Below are 20211 nucleotides of genomic sequence, written 5' to 3' on the forward strand. Positions count from 1 at the left end.
CAGATCATGGGGAATAGCAGCTCCACTCTGTTCAGTAATGGTCAGAGTGAAGCACAGGGCACATCTGGTCTACTGTGTCCAGTTCTGGGTGCAACATTTTAAGAAGGACATTACAAACTAGAGCATGTCCACAGGATAGTAAGAGGCATGGAAACAATGAGAAATGATTGAAAGAGCTGGATATATCTACCCTGGAGATCAGAATATTAAAGCAAGACATGCAGAAGATAGAACAGATTTGTTATCTGTTGCCCCAGAAGACATGACTGCTGCCAGTAGATGGAAATTGCAGACAAGCATTTGCTGGCTAAATATTAGGAGACATTTCCCAACTGTAAGAGTTGTTAAACAGTGGTGCAAATTGCCTTGGGATTTGGTGTACTCTCTTTCACCATAGGTATTTAAGCAGAGGCTTGATCTCAGGAATACTGTAGTTGCATTTTGAATTATAAATCCTGGACTGAGCAGGGGGTGTGGACTTAGGGCACATGTGCACTTGAAAAGACATGATGCTCAGAATAATAGCTATGTGGGGGAGGGACTACAGTTACCAGGAACTGGGTATGGATGTATGCGACTCTATTCCCCAAGACTTCCACTTCTATAATTAAATGGTCCTAACATTTAATTATAGTGTATGTTCTTCCTATGAAAGCCCTAAGGGAGAGCTCAGCAAAGGTGGCTCTAAGGGAGCACAACTTGTTTGGTGGCCCCAGGAGCAGAGCTTCTGGGGCACCATACCAGGCGCTGCAGCTATGAAGTATAGTGGAAGGCGAGAGATGGGGTGTGTGCCAGATTTTGGCATCACCAAGGTGCCACTGAAATTTGAGATGTCAAGTTCCACCACTGAGCTCTGCGTTAGAGATGGAGTGACATTCTTATCAAAACAGCATTTTTCCACTTGGAGTAAATAACATCTATTCATTTAAGGTTGCAAATGTAAAGGGATGCACTCAGACATCACTGTGGTGGGATTAGACCTGCCTTGTGTTATTGCAGACCCAAACATTTGAAAATAAAGCCTGTTTCTATCTACATAGTGCGCCTCTTTACTTGCACAGCCCATCCTAGGTTCCCTTTCTTGGTCATACTCGTGTAACAGAATGTTGGGAATTGGCTTTAATGTACAGGTGACTGCTCTTTTTAAGGAACAATAAAGATAAAATATCCTCAGTGATAAATGGGGCCATATCAAACAGAAGTTGGACTGCTTAAATAATGAAGTACGCCACCGCTTTATAGGGAATTCTTCACTCTGCTGTTATAATTCATTTTAAATTAAGAAAGGCTGCTATAAAATGCAACATTTACATCAACAAATAAATGACTAAAGCAAGCTTTTCAAAGGTGTGTTATATTGTCTTAAAATGTCCTTAGAGAATTAACTGAAGGCTTCATGTGATTCATTTCCAGGATGCGAAATCAAGCTGCCTTGTGTCCGTAATACAAATTTTCAGAATTAATACTACAAAATGCTTTGTTTTTCAACAGAATTAAAACAGAATTCAACAGTGAAATTTCTGCAGGGACAAGTAAAGGGCCTGGTGCATGTTAGGAAGACTAGTGTGTGAGAGAAACAACATGAAAATACATATATGTGGAGAAAGGAAATTTCAGTTGGGATTTTGGTATGTGATATGCTGAATGGAAAAGAAAGAAAACAAATTTACAAGCACTATACTAAAAAATATATCTAGTTTTGTTGTTGTTTTATTCTTATTTCAATCTTCTCTCCAGTATTTCCTGATTAATTGCTGGTGTTTTAAATATAAGCACAAATATTTCTATTTTAAATATCTTGCCTTCACTTTGCTGAATTTTAGGGAAACACTAACCTGAATATCATACAGGAATGATATTACCTGGTTCAGAAGACAAATTCATCCAGGTCAAAATTTGGGATAGAACCACATTCTGAACCAATACATACATAATCACTTCCTCAGACATCTTTCAAATACTTTAATATTTTACATTAACTTTTGAGCACAAAAACAACAAAGATTGGGTTAGAAAGTTCCTAACACATATGCCAACATTTTAGATGGATTGTTCTCTGTTGCAGAGAACTGAAATAATTAGGGTTTCTTTGGGGCTTAAGCTTATTTGGGTCTTTATGTGCTTATCCATATTAAAACATTTATTAATTTATGGGGAATTTGTGGGCTAATTTAAGCCTTGACCTTTTCTTCCCAGTTACACCAAGCTAATTGACATTAATATGGAATGCAGTGAAAACTCCATTGTTGCCTGCCTGATACATTATAATCAGGAAAGGTCATTACAAATATCTAATGCTCTTGTGTGAACATTCTGTCAAAAGATACTTGAGGGGGGAAATCAGGATGTGCTTGTTGCAAATTAATTACTTGAAGCTACGGATGTATTTTATGTCCCTGTGTGTTAAAAGGTCATCAGTTTGCATTTATCTATTTGTTTAAACAAATTGTGATTCTGACACCACTTTGTGCCCAGACTTTTGACGACAGTGATGTTCAGTTTAAAGTCCAGGTTGCTCAGTTTAATAGGTATTCCTCTTTCTGAGAGGTTTGTGCTCTTGATCATGCCTTATTCATTGCATAAATCACCTTCAAGAAATATGTTCTGCTCTCACTTTCCAATCTTGTTTGGAGCTGTTGCTAACAGCTTTTAATTTGGGAAGTCTATCTCTGAGTTGACTGCGCCTCAGTGGTTTCAGCTCAATTGTTTCCCTAGCCAGCAGAGCATTTCATTTTTCCTGAAGGTCACTACAGGCTGCCAAGGCTTTGAAAGCACACCCACATTTTCATTGATGCTGCAGTACAACTTTGCAGTACCATAAATGGAAGTGGGCATGCATGTGTATGACTTTTCCTATCAACAATTACATAATTTATTATAATTTGAAATAAACAAGGCTAGCAACGAAGGATGAATTGCAAATAGTATGGCTTCTTGCATTTGTCTTTACTTTTCTTCCATTGAAATCATAAGATTTTGTGTGTGTGTGTGTGTGTGTGTGTGTGTGTGTGTGTGTGTTTCTACTGGATTTGCTGTGTGCTGAACAGAAGTATAAACTGACTCATAATATCACTCGCTTAGGCAAGTGGCTGTTTCAACCATGGTACTACAAATTTGCACCAACATAAGATGCAGTTAGCTGCAGATAGATCAGGGGTGCACAGCCTGTGGCCCTTCAGATGTTGGATGACACCTCCCATCATCCCTGATCACTGGCTATTCCAGCTGGGCCTGATGGGAGTTGTAGTCCAGAAACATCTGGAGGGCCACAGATTGTGCACCCCAGAGACGGATGAAGGCTCCCAGCAAAATTGTAGCACAGTGGCCATCTGTTGGAGGGTAGATGCCATTAGCTGCAATAGAGAATGGAATTGATTCTTCCCCATCCCCATCTTTCTCTCTACCCCCTCTCTCACACAAACACATACTTAAATGATAAATTAAGTGCTAAAAAAGTAACACCTGTTTTGAAGTAAGCTAAAAACAGCAAAACTGTTATTTCTACTTGCCTCTGTGCAAGTAATCCCTGGGTCTCTTATTCCCAGGTCACACTGTTGGGAATTTTAGAAGGCAGAGGTAGTGGTGTTGGAAGGACCTACTTTTTGTTGTGCTAATGGTTGGGAAGCTTTGTTAGGAGCTGGTCACACAGACCAAAAGCAATTGAGGAAAGTAGCCTTTCCCCATTGCTCATCCACAGCAACCATGTTTCAAATACTGTATGTATGTCCTACCTCTGAATATATGGTTATACTAAGCTATTGTAGCTAACAGTCACTGATAGGTCTATCACCCTATGAAGACACCTAAACCAGTGGCTATCAACACATCTTCTGTCAGAGCTCCATAAATTACTTATGCATTGTGTAAGGAAGTGAATATATTGCCAATCAATTTCATTGGGTGACCCTAACAGCTTTATCAGAGGAGCTGTTTTGCACATTGGGTCATTGGGTGACCCTAACAGCTTTATCAGAGGAGCTGTTTTGCACACCGTATATAATTTAATAAATGTATCAAATCCTTCCTTCATCAAATTTTCTCTAGGCCAAAAAGTCTTTTAGCATTTATTTTTGCCATTTCGGCCCATACCACAGAACTTGTGGGGCAATATAAACTGCAAATGATGGCTGATGATTAAGCTAAGTCACAATTTGTGGAATCCTCAATAAACATGTAAGAGGAGCCTATTCCTCTAAATCAGAAAAACACACACATACATATTCACCAAATTTCATTTAGATTTTAAAGCTCATATACTCAATTACTATCACAATTAGCAATTTTAGCCTAGATTTAAATTTAGCATACATTAGAATGAGATTTTTGTGCTTGAGAGAGAGATACCAACATTAGCATGGGATGAATCTAAACTAATTATCAGATCTTTGGCTTTTTAAACTATAATTAAAATACTGGAAGGCTTTTGTTCAAAAGCATGTAGATTCTTCAATACCATTTTATTTTAAAAATGTTGAAGTGGCAGAGAAAATTAGACCTTTCAGAGCATCAGAGATATGATCCAAGTACAGTATCAGCAACCAAATGTGGTTGCAAGTGTTCATATACATATTTTTCAAGAACTATAAAACTTACCTGTTAATATGCTTTGGTTTAACAGGCTATTACTTCTCCTGAATGAGCACAGTGATACATATTGAAATGTGCCTTCTTGTTTAGTGGCGCTTATGGTACAGTCAAAAGCCCATATTAGATATACCTTTTTATATATGTAAATAAAACTCCCTCACACTTTATAAACATCAAGATAAATAGGTAGCTTATTGATGTAGTAACACTGGACAGAAACTGATAGAAACTGCCTGAAATCTAAAGGTAATATTTTGCTTCCACCAATTCTAATGGTCAAATTACACAAGACATTACTCATGTGATTTGTCCCTGATTGCAAGGTATTTCTTCCACAAATAATCAGCAAAGATGGGCAGATATGGACTAGGACTACATCTTAGGATAAGAGGATCCTAATCTACATTGACACCTGCTATTTGCTTTATGAAGAAAAGCAGAAAAGGGGAATCCAGATCAGGATTACAACAGTAGGCAAAGGGTGAAATTCCCCACTCCCTTAACCCAGCACATACCCCTGTATTTTGTTCTTATGGAGGGAGATTGCAAGATTAATGGACATTTAGTAATGGTATTAACGGATTATGTTTGTTACTGAAGAGTTAAGTGGTAATTGTCGGAGTAATGTAGTAGAGTGGAAAGCAAGGTTTGTTTTCTCAGTTTCAGAGGGTTGAGAATGACTGTTTGGCTTTTCTAAACTTTATTTCACTTTCTTCATCTATCACATCAGAAACCAGCAAATCACAATAGGTAATACACCTGCACCACCAGCCTTACAGACAGATACACCTGCACAGATCTAAATGATTGGGTTTCCAGTCACATATACCGTACTTTCTCCTTCCCAAGCTCAACTTCTAGACGGTTCCATTGAGACAATAATTACATTTTAATTTCCCATTACCAAAATGCCAGAAGTTTCCAAAGCATTTTTAAATAGCAGCCATTGATCAGAAAAGGAAACCTATTTATGTTAAGTGGATAGAAGAGGAAGGCAGAGAGCACTCTTTCATTTCCGCCCTTTCCCTTTGTAAACATGTATCCTCAAATACCATTTAAGTTCACTATAGAACTTGACTTCTAGAAAAGAAGTATATTTTGCACACCACAGAGATTTACTTCTAAAAAGAAGTATAATTTTTACACATGAATTTATAGCACATGATCTCATGCGTTAGTGTGATATGCCTGTCATAGTCAGCTTTCATTAATACACAACAAACACAATGAGAAACCTGCATTTGCTACCATATATAGTGGCTACATTCATATGCCACAATAAATTATCGTTTATCATGATTGTAATGACCTTTGGGCTCACATACTTTCCCTCTCTTTCTTCGCTGCAGCCATGAAGAAGTAGCTCAGTGCTATGTCTGAACTGTAAATTGTGCTTCAGCTTTACTTTGCTTCGTTGAAACAATCCAGCTTCACAACCCATAGGTTGAAGTCAGCTTATTCAAACAGACCATAGTTAAGATTAATCACAGTTTGTTGGGTTCATAAGTTACAAGAAGTTGTGGTAAATCAAATATGGAAGCAAAAGCTTTTCCTCGCAGCCAAGTCAGAGCAGGAGAGGAGAAGCGGGAGTGCATGAACTAGACTCATTCCCATAGTTGATTGTGGCGTTGAGTAAGGCGAAACCATTTGCTCTCTTTCCTTTTTCTGTATTGAAATTAGTTTGTTACCATCATTGTTCCTCATTATTTTTGCTTTCACTAGACTGAGATACAAGTCTTACATTGCTAATCATTTTCATGACAATACACAGCTATGCTTAGGAAAACTCTAGCATTTTGGCTCAAGTTCAAACACAGGTTATATTTTCACTAAATGAATATACAATTTATGATGTGACCACCCAGGAATCCAGCAAAAATGGTTGCATAGAAAATATGGCTTTTAACTGAAGGTCAAATAAAATTATGATGAATATTTCAAGTGGTCAATTTAAAGAGGGCATTGCTGAGGGAAGGAGTACCTAAAGTCTGGAAACTGAAAACTGATTTTCCAGAGTGCACCCGTTCTGCACTGGATATCATTAAATTGATTGGTAGTCATCCTTAATATCACTCTTTCCTTAAACAAAGCTTTCTGCCTGAGTTTTTCTTCTTTTTCACTGCTTTTTAACAGTAGTTAGAAAGAAAGAAAAATGGGAACTCTGATCCAGTAATAGTTTAATAGAGCAGGACATCACAAACAATAAACCAAGGGGGGAAATCAGTGTAGTGGCCTCAAATAAGACATTAGTATATGCATCCTAATTTGCAATGTGAAATTAATGAAAATGCATACCTTCAACTGCATGAAGAAGGGGCAACAGAATCACACTGGATTGCATGTCTATTTTTGTATTAGACATGTGCACTCACATCCAGGCCCAATGATCCAAACCTGTCCATGTAAGTGGGATGGCTTAAAGACCATAAAAAGTTTAGAATCCGTCTTCATAGTACATAAATAAATCCCCCCTGAAAGAAGAGTATGACTCAACACGACTCAAATCATGTTGAATTTTATCATTAGAGCATACCCCTGGTTCAATCCTCTTTTTTAAAAAAATGATAATGAAGCAAAAATATAACCTTACTGGATTACAGTAATATATTTTTCAAGAATTAAGGTTCACAACATTATTCTAGGTAATTCATTTACATTGCATTTCCTCTGTATTGGTTTATGTCTGAGTCTCCTCCTGCCCACCCCCAGGGGATGGGTTAGGAAACAGTCTAGAAATGAAGAAGGAACCACCAGAGACCCAGGTTTCTGAATGATTTCCTTATTGACTTGCCCCTCTTCCCACACCTCCTCCCACAGCTCATTTACTCTTCTTCTGTCCTGGGTGGACTCTCTATACTGCCTGAATCATTTTGTGGCACGTATAACAAGCAGTAATAAGAAAAAGGAAGTGGAGGAAACATTAAGTAGCCCACAACAGTAAGTTGATTTAAATTTTGTGACCATGCTTCCCATTTTACAGAAAAATGACCTTTGTATGACATATCCTGTATACAATGGGATGTCTGGTCCAAGTCCACTATGAAGTTAAAGAACCCTAAGAAAGCAGAGGCCCTGGAGTTGGCCATGAATGTTTATCAGACTAAGCAGGCACAAAAACCACCTTGTCACAGTCTTCTCTACCGTAGTGATATGTACCATGTGCTTCTTTCAATTATAGGATCATATCAAAATTTCATGTGAATCTGTGTACTCTTTTCTTCTCTTATTGGTGATGCACTGATAGTCTCCATATGGTTACAGAATAGGCTGCAACACTAACAGGTTGACAGAAATAGGTGCAGAAAAGAAAGGTACAGAAAAGGAAAGTTCTGCAGAGGCAGCTTATCTAGAGCAAGCCCAGCTCTCTCCTTTCCTTGCAGGAAGACCGCATGCTGGGTCTGTGCTTATTTTTAATATTCAAATTTGCACTTGAAACCATTAAAAGGATGTTTATTTTGCTGCTTTAATGTGAATGCATGCATGTGAAACTTTGTTTTATAGGAACAAACACTTTCCTATTTGCTTAATTATCTAGAGGTATTCTATAGGTTAATTTATCATGTAGAATTCAAAGGGGTGCATAATAATGAGGGAAGCCACAGTTATGCTTAGTTCGTATTAACTGCTTCCATAATGTATTGGTAGAAAGTATTAATATTTCTCTCAGATTTAAGTTCAGCTTAACACACAATATTCTGGCACGGCTGCTGAACACTAAATGTCATGTAGCTACTTTAACTTCTATTTACACAACTTCCTACCACAGTGGCAAACTGAAGTATGTTTGCAACCACACAAGGAAGTGAAGAAGCAAGTTGCAAAAGAACTGGACCATATTAAAACTCAATATTTAAACCCAATTAAACCCATATTTAAACCCAAAAATGATTTGCAAAGCAGGAAGAAGGTGCAAGACCTAATAACTAAACTGTGGGCAAACCAACCCTGCCCAGAGCCCGGGCCTGGGGTATCACATCCTCTACTCCCCCCTTTCACATAAGAGTGGACCCCATTCTCCATGCAAGTGTTACAGGTGGGTCCCATAGCTGCTTCCTAACCTTGTCATCATGTCCCACAGCCCTGAAGGCAGTATCAGGACTACACCCCTCCCCTGTCCAAGGGTGTTCACCAAACCTTAACTTCCTCATAACCAACCTGCCAATGTGCCTATTAGTCTTTTTAATGACTACCCCACCCCTGCTAATACCCCCACCACATCAGTACAGAGTAGGGAAATAAACCTGACAGCAAAGCTGATCCCTACCAGTCCCTGCAAAGGTGACCAGACACTAGCTTCACTGCCAGTAGGGTGGAAGGTGGGTAGCCTGACAGATGAAGATGCCCTGAGAAGAATGGGGGTGAGTTAAATAGCACCCACATTAGCCCTTCACTCTCTGCAATGTTGGTGCAGCATGGGCCTGTACATTGAATCCACTTGCCAGACCCCTCCATTCCCTGAGTGGCTGCACACCTTTGGACATAGCCTTGAATACCTGAACTCAGTTTCTCCACTGTGATCAGTTTGTATTGGTCTCTTAGATTTAGTTAAGGGCTTTGACTCAAGGCAGTGCTTGTTACAATAATCTGTCCTCTTTTGGAGGTCTGGAAGCTTGTAGAACACAACAAACCAGTCTGATGAGAATTTACAGTGAGCATGACTGGAATTTATGGCTACTCACATAGAATGGCTACTTGCATAGAATTCTGCAACCATACAATTATGCTTCATATAAGCATATATGCCCCACTGTCAGCAACAAACATGTACCTTACTCACATTCTTTTTGTTAGAGTATTGATCAAGAATGGGAAAGATCCAGTTTCAAACTCTCATTCAGAGCCACAAAGTTCACTGGCTGGTTTTTCGTCAGTCATTATCTTTCAGTCTAACCTACCTCATAGCATTGTTGTGAAGATAAAAGAGGAATTGATCCAAATATGCTACTTTGAGATCCTTGGAGGAAAATCAAGGTATAAATAAATAAAAATAATGCTGGCCTAATTATTGCTAAGGTTGTGTCTGGCCTGCATGACTTCAGACTATAAGTGGATGAAATGAGGGCTAAACATGCATTCTATTAGTTTGCCAGAAGTAGCTTTTACATCACATGAAAGCTCAAATATAATGCAGAATTTAACAATTGGGAAATCTTGGGGCAATGGAATAACCTGCCCTGTGAATGCAGCCAATATCCTGCCCAGTAGTATACATTTAGCTAATTCTGTGCAGCTAATTTCTCTCAAGTAAGTGAAAAAAGGATTGCATCATTTCCCTCCACCGCATACCTAAAAGTTTCATTAAAAACTAGGCATATAATAGTGCCAATACATTATTTTGTTGATATACAAATGCAGCCTGCCCCAGTGAATGCCTAGACACTGTTTGTTTGTTTGTTTGCTTGCTTGCTTGCTTATACTTTATGTATTTATTGTATTTATAATGTACCTTTCATCCATGGACATAAAAGTTGGCACAACAGGGTACCCAAATAGTCTCTGACCAGGCATAGACTTTCAGCAAGCTTGCTTATTTATGTGATTTCACACCATGTCCTGGTTTGAACTTTTGTCCAATTCAGTTTAAAGTGTTATCTTTCCTACTTTGTCATCAATTATAAACAAAGGGAAGCAGTACAGCCTGTTGTTACATACTTATCTGAATGGACACCAACAGCCATTCATACTGGAAATTTAGAATATTGCCCTGAGAATTCTGCCAGGCTTACTGAAATCTGCCAGCCAGACTTCATTGTTTTATTGTAAAAAAACCAAGCAAAATGGTGTAAATTGTGACTTTGCTCATAAATGAGGTAAGCCACAGCACTTGGATATAAGTTGATCTAGCCTTCAACCCCAAACACAATTTTATACAAGTTCCATTAAAATCAATAGGATTTACTTGCAAGCAAGCATGTTTAAGATTGGGGATTGACTTCAATGTGACTAAATCTCTTAAATCCAAGTAATCCTTTGTAACTGGTTTGTGGATTAGGCTGCCTTAAACCATATGCAAGCACAGCCTTCTCTTAAAGAGGTAGCCCTATTCCAAAACAGCAGACTTGCTGAAACAGACTCACGATGCAGTTTCAGTGCAGATTCCTAAAAGCATTTTATGGACATGAAACTAACAAAATGTAACACATCTCAGAAAAATGTATGTAACATATTTTGGACCCACAGGAAGTATAATTTTCTCTGAGCTTCACTGCAAAACCCATACTCTGCTGGCACTGGTAAAGCAATTGTTAGCAAGAAGTGGGGAAAGGAATGTATTTTCAATTGAAATTGCAAAGAGAATAGTAGCAGAGCATAATTATTTAAATGAAATTTGGCCCAAACACCAGAACTAGCACCAACAGTTTGGCAAAATATGTTACACATATTTTATAGAGAGCACAGATCAGACAGGCTGCCAAATCCAGTTTCACGCCATGAACAAACCCTACAACCAGGGCTATAACACACCAATTTAGGCACATTTGACTCTCATTTCAAAATAAAATTGCAAGTGCTGAAACAGTGGTACTTGACAGTCTCCTGAAAGCTTCTGTGGCAGCTGTGGGGAGGGCTGGAACATGTAGTGTGTGCTTTAAATCCTGTACATTTTTGTAGTGCAAAAGTACAAAAAAAAATTAAAAAGAAGAGCCATACATCAATGGCAGTGTACATCATTTGCCTACAGATGTTCCCTGAAACATACATGAGTATAACTGACACTGTACAAGATAAAATCCAATGGAAAAAATCATGAATGAGAATGAAAAGACACTTCCATTATTTGATGAAACAGGCAGACATTACAACTCCATTCATGTTACTCTGGCTAAGACAACTACTCTGCAACACGGTTTGGATTTACTTAGTTTTAATTTCTACTATTTATGTTGTTGTAACCTTGGAACTGTAGGGTAGAGGGTGGATGATAGCAAAACAATGATAATAATAAATACAACCAACCCTAAACTTGGGACAGTCTACCTATATTACAGGAGGCTTTTCTGTTCCTCAGACAGAAGTATATTTTGCTGCACAACCCAATACTTTCATGGAATGTCAACATCTATAATAAAGTTAGCACCACTTTTCATATCTATTCAGCATATGACTGAGACAGGTGTGACTAGAAAATTAAATACAAAACGAAAAGAGAAATGAAATACTTTAAAGTGTATGATATCTCTGCCTGTCAAAACTTTTGACAACAGTTTTCTTTGCCTTACAAATTAAATTGTGGGCAAAGGGTTGTTTTTTTAACCATACCTTGATTAAAATTTCTTAGAGGCATTATAGGAACCAGATGAAAATGATTTGAAGAAAGCCAGTTAGCTGCCCTTATCTAATAAATTTCTGTGCATGCTGCACAACAGGTAACCATTTATATTGTCTTTTTATGTCCAGAAGGCTGTAACAAGTTTATCTCATTTCATTGATTAGTCGTGGTTGTAATTTTTTTAATAATGGATCATCACAGATTAATACAACCAGATTAAAGAAATGCAATTTCTTATTAATTATTAATCTAAGCTATGGGGAGATTCCAAACAAAATAAGTGTAAGAGAAGAGAAATTGATAGCCCAGCTGTGTCCTTATCTGGACAGGGACAGCTTCTAGGTTGGATTACTGCAACACTATATGTAGGGCCACCTCTGAAGATAGTTCAGAAACGTCATTTGGTGCAAAACTTGGTGGCCAGGTTGCTCACAGGGCAAGACGGTTTGTGCATATTACACTAATCTGGCCTGACAGCACTGGCTGTCAATTAGTTTCAGTGCCCAATTCAAAGTGCTGGTTTGAACCTCAAATGGTTCAGGACCACAATACCTTAAGAACCACCTCTGCCCATATTATCCAACCCAGACCCTGTGATGATCATCTGAGGCCTTTCTTTGTATGTCTCCTCTACGAAAGGTCCAGAGGGTGGCAACATCAGAATGGGCCTTTTCTGTGGTAGCTCCCCATTTGTGGAATGCTCGCCCCGGGGAGGCTCACCTGGTGCCTTCATTACATATCTTTAGGCACAGGTGAAAACGTGTTTCTTCTCCCAGGTGTTCAGTTGACTAACACTCTATGGCTTTTAAAAATGTGTTTGTGGGATGAGGATTATTGGGGGTGGGAAGTTGTTTCATTGAGTATTTTGTATTCTCTTTTTGTATTTCTCTGTTGTGAACCACCCTAGGCTCTTGGGCAGTATGCAAATTTAAATAAATAAATAAATAAAATAATATTAGTTGGAATATAGGTATACATTTTTCTGTACATTAACTGAATATGATTACTAGATCACAAGTGCAAAATTAGAAATGCTTTGAGCTTATTTAAAAATGAGCATGGACTTTATCTTATTTCCAGCATAGTGGTGTATTATCCTGATATATAGAAGGTGTTATTTATCATTCCTAAGCAACACACTTATCTATGCCAGCAGACTATCTATACTAGGCATAGGCAAACTCGGGCCTCCAGATGTTTTGGGACTACAACTCCCATCATCCCTAGCTAACAGGACCAGTGGTCAGGGATGATGGGAATTGTAGTCCAAAAACATCTGGAGGGCTGAGTTTGCCTACACCTGATCTATACCTTCAATAATGCATTCACAAATAAGAGAATAAATGCTAGATCAGAGCAGCATTCTTTCCACTGTGACCAGATGCCTTTGGGAAGATCACAAGCAGGACACAAGTGCAATGGCTCTAGCCTTTCCCAGCAACTTGTGTTCAGAGGCAAGCTGCCTCTGATGTGGAAGTTAATGCAGAAATCATGATCCATGAACTTGTCCAATTTCCTTTTTTTAAGCACCAATGTTGGAGGCCATCACAATATCTTCTAGTAGAAAAGTCTATGTGCTGTGTGAATAATTACTTCCTTTGTCTATTCCCCCCACCTTTCATTAAATGACCCCAGGTCTGGCATTATGAGGAGAAATAAGTTCATAAGCTGCATTTAAAACTGAAAGTGAACCTACAGGGAGCATGAACTGAAACCTAAGAATGCAGATTTTGTTTAAAGCAGGTTTAGTTTAGGTTTCTAGTTGAGGTTCGCTACAGCCACTCAAGGTTTCGCTGCTGGAGCAGAGCATTCCTTGCACAAGTAGCTATCCTAAGATTGTGCCAACAAATTTATTCAGGAGAGCAATTGTATGCTGTATATATGAATTAATGCAAGTAGAAATGAATAGGTTTTGTTAGGGCCAAACCAGTGCCAATAGGAACTAACTGCAAAGACCAACAAGGAGGTTTTTGACATAATTGTTTCAGGGAGAGAAAAAGTTTAACTGCCCCTTCTCAGGCTGCACAGCCCCAAGGCACAGTTTAGGCTTTTTCTTGGCTGCTATTTACACGACCAAAATGCATGTTAATAGCTGTCAGACAATTAAATGACTCCTACTTTGGGGTGCCAGAATGGTTTCTTTCCCAAGCAAACTGTAAGGTGAGCAAAAGCATATCTAGTGATCCAAACAATGGCAGCTGCACATTCACTCCCAAGCACAGTATCTTTCCTCCTGATATGAGAAGGATAAGGCAGAATTTATTTTAGCACCTGCATGCATTCCTAAGCTTTGTGCATCCCTCCTTCTCCCTTTGTATAATGCCTGCTGGCACAGCTGTTTCACTTACATATTTTGTTGTTACTGCTGCTCCTGCTGCTTTATCTTGTAACTGACGTAGCTTTTCATTGTGCTGCCACAGCTTCTTATGCTCCACTTGGTTCTTTTCTGTGACTTCCACACCCCAGTTTCCTGAATTCAGTCTGATGCTGACTGCTCTGACTTGTCTATCTTCCCCTTACAGCCTTCTGTGTCATTCTGTGTAACTCGACCTTGTCCTCACCTGCAGATCTCTTTTTCAGCACCACATATTGTGTTGGGCATCCAGCCATGGTATTGGGACTAAGCATAGAAAATACCCCACTGCTTTCGGGCATGGATTGAAACCCATTAGCCATCTGTTCTCTGTGATCATTATGAATAAATCCTGCTCTGGGCTGGTCTATAGCAATAACTTTAAACATCTCTAGTTGTTCCTCCACTCAACCAACCCCTTAATCTAAGGATAGTGCAATTCTGAATAATTTGAAATCAGATTGTAGAGTAATTGTAAATATATATAATCACTTCCTTCAGGGTTTTGTTTTGTTTTGCATTGGCTGTCTTCATTTCCCCCACAGTTGCCACTAAATTTATCAATGGCTTCCCTTCCAGGCACTATGAAGCTACCCCTTTTCACTTATTATCCTAATGAAACAAGCATACATTGTCCAAGAATACATCAAAGTAATGCAAAATTGTTTTCTTTCACACTCAGTCCTAAAAAAGAGGAAAGTGGTTTCAACTCCTTTTTTATTTTCAAAGATGAATGCCAGCAAATAGTCATATTTAACGGTCTTGAGATACATGGGAATAGAGTACCTCACAATTATGTAGATGCATTTGGGAGCAAAGGTCTCTTTTTCTTGTTATAATTTAACTATAGAAAAAGCTTTTCTTCAGAGAGATTTATAAAACTGGTAAAAACCTGTTTTTAAGTTTTGGTGGGTTGTTGTTTTTAACCTATAGTATGTGTCTGATTACTGAAACAAGTTAACGGAAATGGGAGAGCTGCATGGTTGTCTTAAGAGAGTACCAGAATGATGTTGATAGTTTATTCTAGGCTGCTATAAACCATTCCGTTAAATTAGGATTTTTAAAGGCATCTTTGCAGAAATGTTTTGTGATTCTTGATCCTCTTATAGACAGATTGGAAAGGATGGTATTTTACCAAAATGGTTTGTTGGATGTGTCAAACTATTGTCAGAGAGATCTGGGGTCAAATACATCCCCAGCCACAAAGCTTGCTGGATGGAGCTTGGGCCAGCCACTATTTCTCTCTCTAGCCAACCACATGGGGTTGTTGTGCTAATGAAATGGGGGTAGTTAGTTGACTGGGAAGAGCCATGTGTGAAACCCTGAGCCCACTGGAGGAAGGACAGACCATAAATATAATAACAAACTGTAGTAGGATGTATTTGAGCTGACTAACATGGCAAATAGAAAATGCAGTCAAAATAGATGAATCAAGATTTTTACTAGCTACCATAACTTTTATTAATGTTAAACACAGCAGAGGTCTCCTTCCCAAAATCAAGTAGCATGCACACTAAATATAAAGGACAGATAAGCACCACTCAGCCATAACTTTTCAAATAGGTTGCTGCATAAAGAACAGATACCTCCTGTCAGAACTACGCTGCCTGATTAGTTAACAGTTTATTCACCCAGGGATGTACCCTTGGTTGAGTGAGGATCAAAGTGACATTTGGATGGAGGCACTTTCTTTCCTGCAGAGCAGGATGAATGGCAAACCCTTTTGTACATGTCCTAAAATTATAATTGCTCAGTAAATTTCAGATCAATGTTAATGGGACTCTTTGCTCAAGACTGTTTTCACTTAAAGTAGTTCAATTTTCTCTCAGTTTGTTTCTTTGTACCTTAATCCTCAATGCATTTCCTACGAAGGATGTTCTACCATATCAACAAAACTTGCTTCCAAATGGTGTGCTTAAGATCACAGCCTCAGGGGGCAAAAAATTAAAATAAAGTATTGTCCTTATCTTCCGCTATTACTTCAAAAGAAAAAGAAAACTACAGTGATATGAAAGAGGTGGAATCAATTACATTGGTACACTACTTGATTTTTTTTAGCACACTCTAGCTTTTTCTAGAGCTAAACTGAGTCACTGTATTATTCACAAAGATAATGCTTAAGGGTGCAACAAATCATAGGTTTATCTTTAGAAAATTACCCATTTTCCAGTCTTCCATTTTGTCACAATCATATACATTTTAAGTGAGAATATAAGTATCCTAAAAATTGTCTATTAAGAAATCACATAAAATAATAGAGTTAATACCGTAGTTAATGATAGTGTTTGCCATCCTTTTATTCCTACAAAATAATTATTCTACACTGTCCTAATTATCTGAGTGCTCCCCCAAACTAATTCTTCCAATGTCAACTTTGATTGTATAGGTGGTGTTGCTGATCATTTAGCAAAGTTATGTATAGATTACCTTATAAATGAATACTAACATATTCAATTTTTTTGTATTCATTTATAAGGCAATCTATACATAACTTTGTTAAATGATCAGCATCACCACATATACTAATATATTCAAATAGGGGCACGGATGGCGCTGTGGTCTAAACCACAGAGCCTTCAGCTTGCTGATCGGAAAGTCGGTGGTTCGAATCCCCGCAAAGGGGTGAGCTCCCGTTGTTCAGTCCCTGCTCCTGCCCACCTAGCAGTTCGAAAGCACGTCAAAGTGCAAGTAGATAAATAGGTACCGCTCAGGAGGGAACGTGTTTCTGTGCGCTGCTCTGGTTTGCCAGAAGTGGCTTAGTCATGCTGGCCACATGACCCAGAAGCTGTCTGCGGACAAACACCAGCTCCCTTGGCCTATAGAGTGAGATGAGCGCGCAACCCCAGAGTCATCTGTGGCTGGACCTAACGGTCAGGGGTACCTTTACCTTTAATATATTCAAATACTAATGAGATTACACAATTGTTACATTTAATAAATATTAGTGGTCACATTGATTATGCAAATGTTATTTTTAGCATTTATTTAATTAAATGTCATATAGGTCTAATAAGTAATTAAAGCTCTTTGGTATCAACTGTGATACAAACTCATTTTTGTTGCTGATTATAATACCATTACTTTGAATCAGTAGTATTATGCTGTGTAGCAGAGGTGTGGCTGGGCTTATTATCTGCCAGAGCTCTTGCTACTATTAGAAGAGAGACATTGTGTCCTTTGTATTGTGCAAGAGACATAATTATATCAGAGAAATATCCAACAAACTCATACAGTGAATATGACTAACATTCATAGGCACCAGTTCCTAGGGGTTGAGGAACTTTCGGCCCAGCAATATTTTTTGGTGTTTTTTTGTTTTGTTTTGTTTTGTTTTGTTTTAGTAAGCCAGTCCCCCTCAATGTTCAGAGGGCATTTGGTTCTGCTCCCTGGCTACTCATAATATTGTGCATGTGACATCAGGATGTCGCATCAGGCCCCCTCAATCATCTTGAGAAGCTGGCACCTCTGCTAACATTGGATCTGACCCTCAAACTTTTCTAATAATCTGGGTACTTTGCAAGTTTGACATCACGACTGAGTTGCACTGAAAGCAACAAGGCTTGAGTTTCACTGAAACCAGGCCTGACCTCAGGTTAGAACAGGTCTAAATAATCTGTGTCTTCCAAGAATGTCTGTAGTTTTCTCACCACTAAACCAAATGTTATCATAAAGTTTTATAAACTTTGCTAAGGTTGCCCATAATTACGTACCAGTATTAAAGCTGTTTGGTTGTACTCTAAGGTGGTTACTCTTGTTGAAGTTCAGAGGCTACTGCTTAATTTACACCACTTTTACAGTCAAAAACTGCAAATTAGGAATTCAGTAATAGGAAATTTTGAATATGCAGTTGCTGTATTTGCCAAGAATAAAGCAAAATTTGTTTCAATGTTTTTTTGCCTAGTTGCATCTGTACCTGTAACCATCAGAAACAGATGCACAGATAAGGTATTGTGACTGTGCTCAGTCTTGTCCCTTTACAACTCTTGAACAGTCTTGCAGACCTGCATCTGGTGTTCTCTCAGCTAATGTGGGAGCACTTTCAGCTGTAACTCACTCAATAAGTGGGGGGAAACAGAATCTTTGGGAAGAACGACACCAGAAGCAAACTCCCACTGTTTTTAGGTTTGCAACTCTTTTGCTGTAGAAGGAACAGCAAAAACAACAACAACTCAGTCCTTCTTGGTATTTTTCTTAAGTAATACAAATGTCCACTGCAAGAAAGTGTAAGAGAGATCTACTTTGTAAACAGTATGAACATGAAATCGATTCATATGTGTTAATTAGCAGTGAGCATTCTCCCATGAAAGCCAGTGTGTCCCGGTGGATACAGACAAACAAACAAAAACACTGAGCTGAAAATGTCAAATTCTGTCTTGGCCACAGACTCACTGAATAGCCAAATCTCCCATTTTTACTTTGGAAATAACAATGATACACCTCAAATGGTTGCTGATGAAGTCTCGTACATGCCATCCATAGCAGAGGCATAAAGGTCTGCAGGAGCTAATAGAGCATTTTCATTTATGACCCCTCCTCTGTTATAATCTGAGTTTTGTCAGATCTGAAAGTTTTGCCTACAGGCATGCTGCTAAAATGCTTTAGTTTAGCTGAACGCTTAATGTTTTAAATGAACGGATTCAATACTCAGAAACTTTATTTTCTTTCATCAGTCGATGCTGTTCTGGTAAAATGTCTACTTTCACCTGCAGTCCAAATCCTTTTTGCACCAGGCCAGGGAAGGGGCAGGAATTTGACTGTTCTACCTTCAGTGGACTGCCAAGAGATGGCACATTCTATACAGCTGAGTCACAGTAACATAATCCTTCATACATCATTCAGCTTCCACACTGTACAATGTATATATTCAAAAAACACCCCTAAATTATGCTCCATTAGCACTATTGTTGAGGGCTCCAGCACTCCTGTTTAAAGAATTAGTAAGGAAAGATACAACTGTAGGCCCAATCTGATTGTTTCCAGCTACTGAAGAAAAGGGACTTCTCAGTAAGGATGTACATGGAATCACTAAAGTATAAGGCGGGCTGTTGTGCTGTCACTGGACATGTCACCAAAAGACTTTCATTTCCAAACAATAGTTATGCAACCCACGGAAAGAGTATGTAGCCTATTCTGCATAACCAGGTGTAGGATTGCAACTATAAATCTGAGAAGGTAACAGTGATAATGATATAGCCCAATGATCTTGCACAACAATATTCCACATCAAAATTATCTGTCTTGCCCTTTTGTTACAGCTGAGTGTACTAATTAAAATGACGTACCATTCAAGAACACGTCAACTGCATTTGTTGTTTCAGTATTCAACCACCTTCACAAATAGATCAGCGCTTGCACTTCTCTTCAAAAAACCCAATAAAGCATGCCATCTCAATCTCTAAGTTACCAAAAAAAGTGACTGGACCCCTTTTCAGTCTCATGTAGACAACTGCTTTTAGCGTTCCAGCAGTGTGGAGTTGAGTGCAGGTGCAGATGACTACAGGTAGGTTGAAGTAGATTCCAAATGACCCCAACTAAATTTCTTGCAGCTCACAGTGTTAGGTGTGATAGAGGGCAGGGATCCAGTCAATAAGCTGCCTGATTCCTGGCTGATACTACCACCACAACCTGAATGTCGGAAGTTGATGTGAGTTGCCAGAATCTCAGACCCACAGTAATGGGGTGGGGTGGGGTGGTAGTCTCCTATTAATGTCCTAGTATAGACCAGATGTGGAAGGTTCTCCCTCAGGTGTGTCCTAAAGACTTGCACCCTAGCAACCACCCGTCACAGCAAAGGCAAGGTCTGGACTGCAGCGGTAAACTCGACTAGAAAGTCGCAGGCTGTGGACAATAGAATACAACCCACTCCTTTCCCTTTCACCACATGATGGCACCAAGTAGGAACCCCAATAAGCAACGACACCAGAGTTGTCTTATAGTTAACGCAGAATTCTCCAGAAAGCTGTGAGATCTGAATATAGCTCACACTCAGTGGGCCTTATCC

General features: G+C 38.8%; 2 protein-coding genes across 15 annotated transcripts in view; one reads left to right on the forward strand and one right to left on the reverse strand.

Annotated features, from left to right (window-relative positions):
- The window catches only part of LOC310760342 (uncharacterized protein), a 140977-nt gene extending 139310 nt beyond the window's left edge, over nt 1-1667 (forward strand). For all 10 annotated transcript variants that reach the window (XR_014546896.1, XR_014546897.1, XR_014546898.1 and 7 more), the window contains one exon: nt 1492-1667. Coding sequence is in view for 1 of the 10 variants with exons in the window: in XM_083608715.1 (XP_083464841.1) it covers nt 1492-1571 (80 nt within the window). In the remaining 9 variants the exon portion in view is untranslated. The remainder of the gene's footprint in view (nt 1-1491) is intronic.
- Nucleotides 1-20211, reverse strand: part of HS3ST5 (heparan sulfate-glucosamine 3-sulfotransferase 5) — a 142387-nt gene that overhangs the window by 115549 nt on the left and 6627 nt on the right. The gene's annotated exons all lie outside the window — the stretch shown is intronic.

The sequence above is a fragment of the Podarcis filfolensis genome (genome assembly GCF_964270895.1).
Source record: "Podarcis filfolensis genome assembly, chromosome: 3".
Classification (NCBI taxonomy): domain Eukaryota; kingdom Metazoa; phylum Chordata; class Lepidosauria; order Squamata; family Lacertidae; genus Podarcis; species Podarcis filfolensis.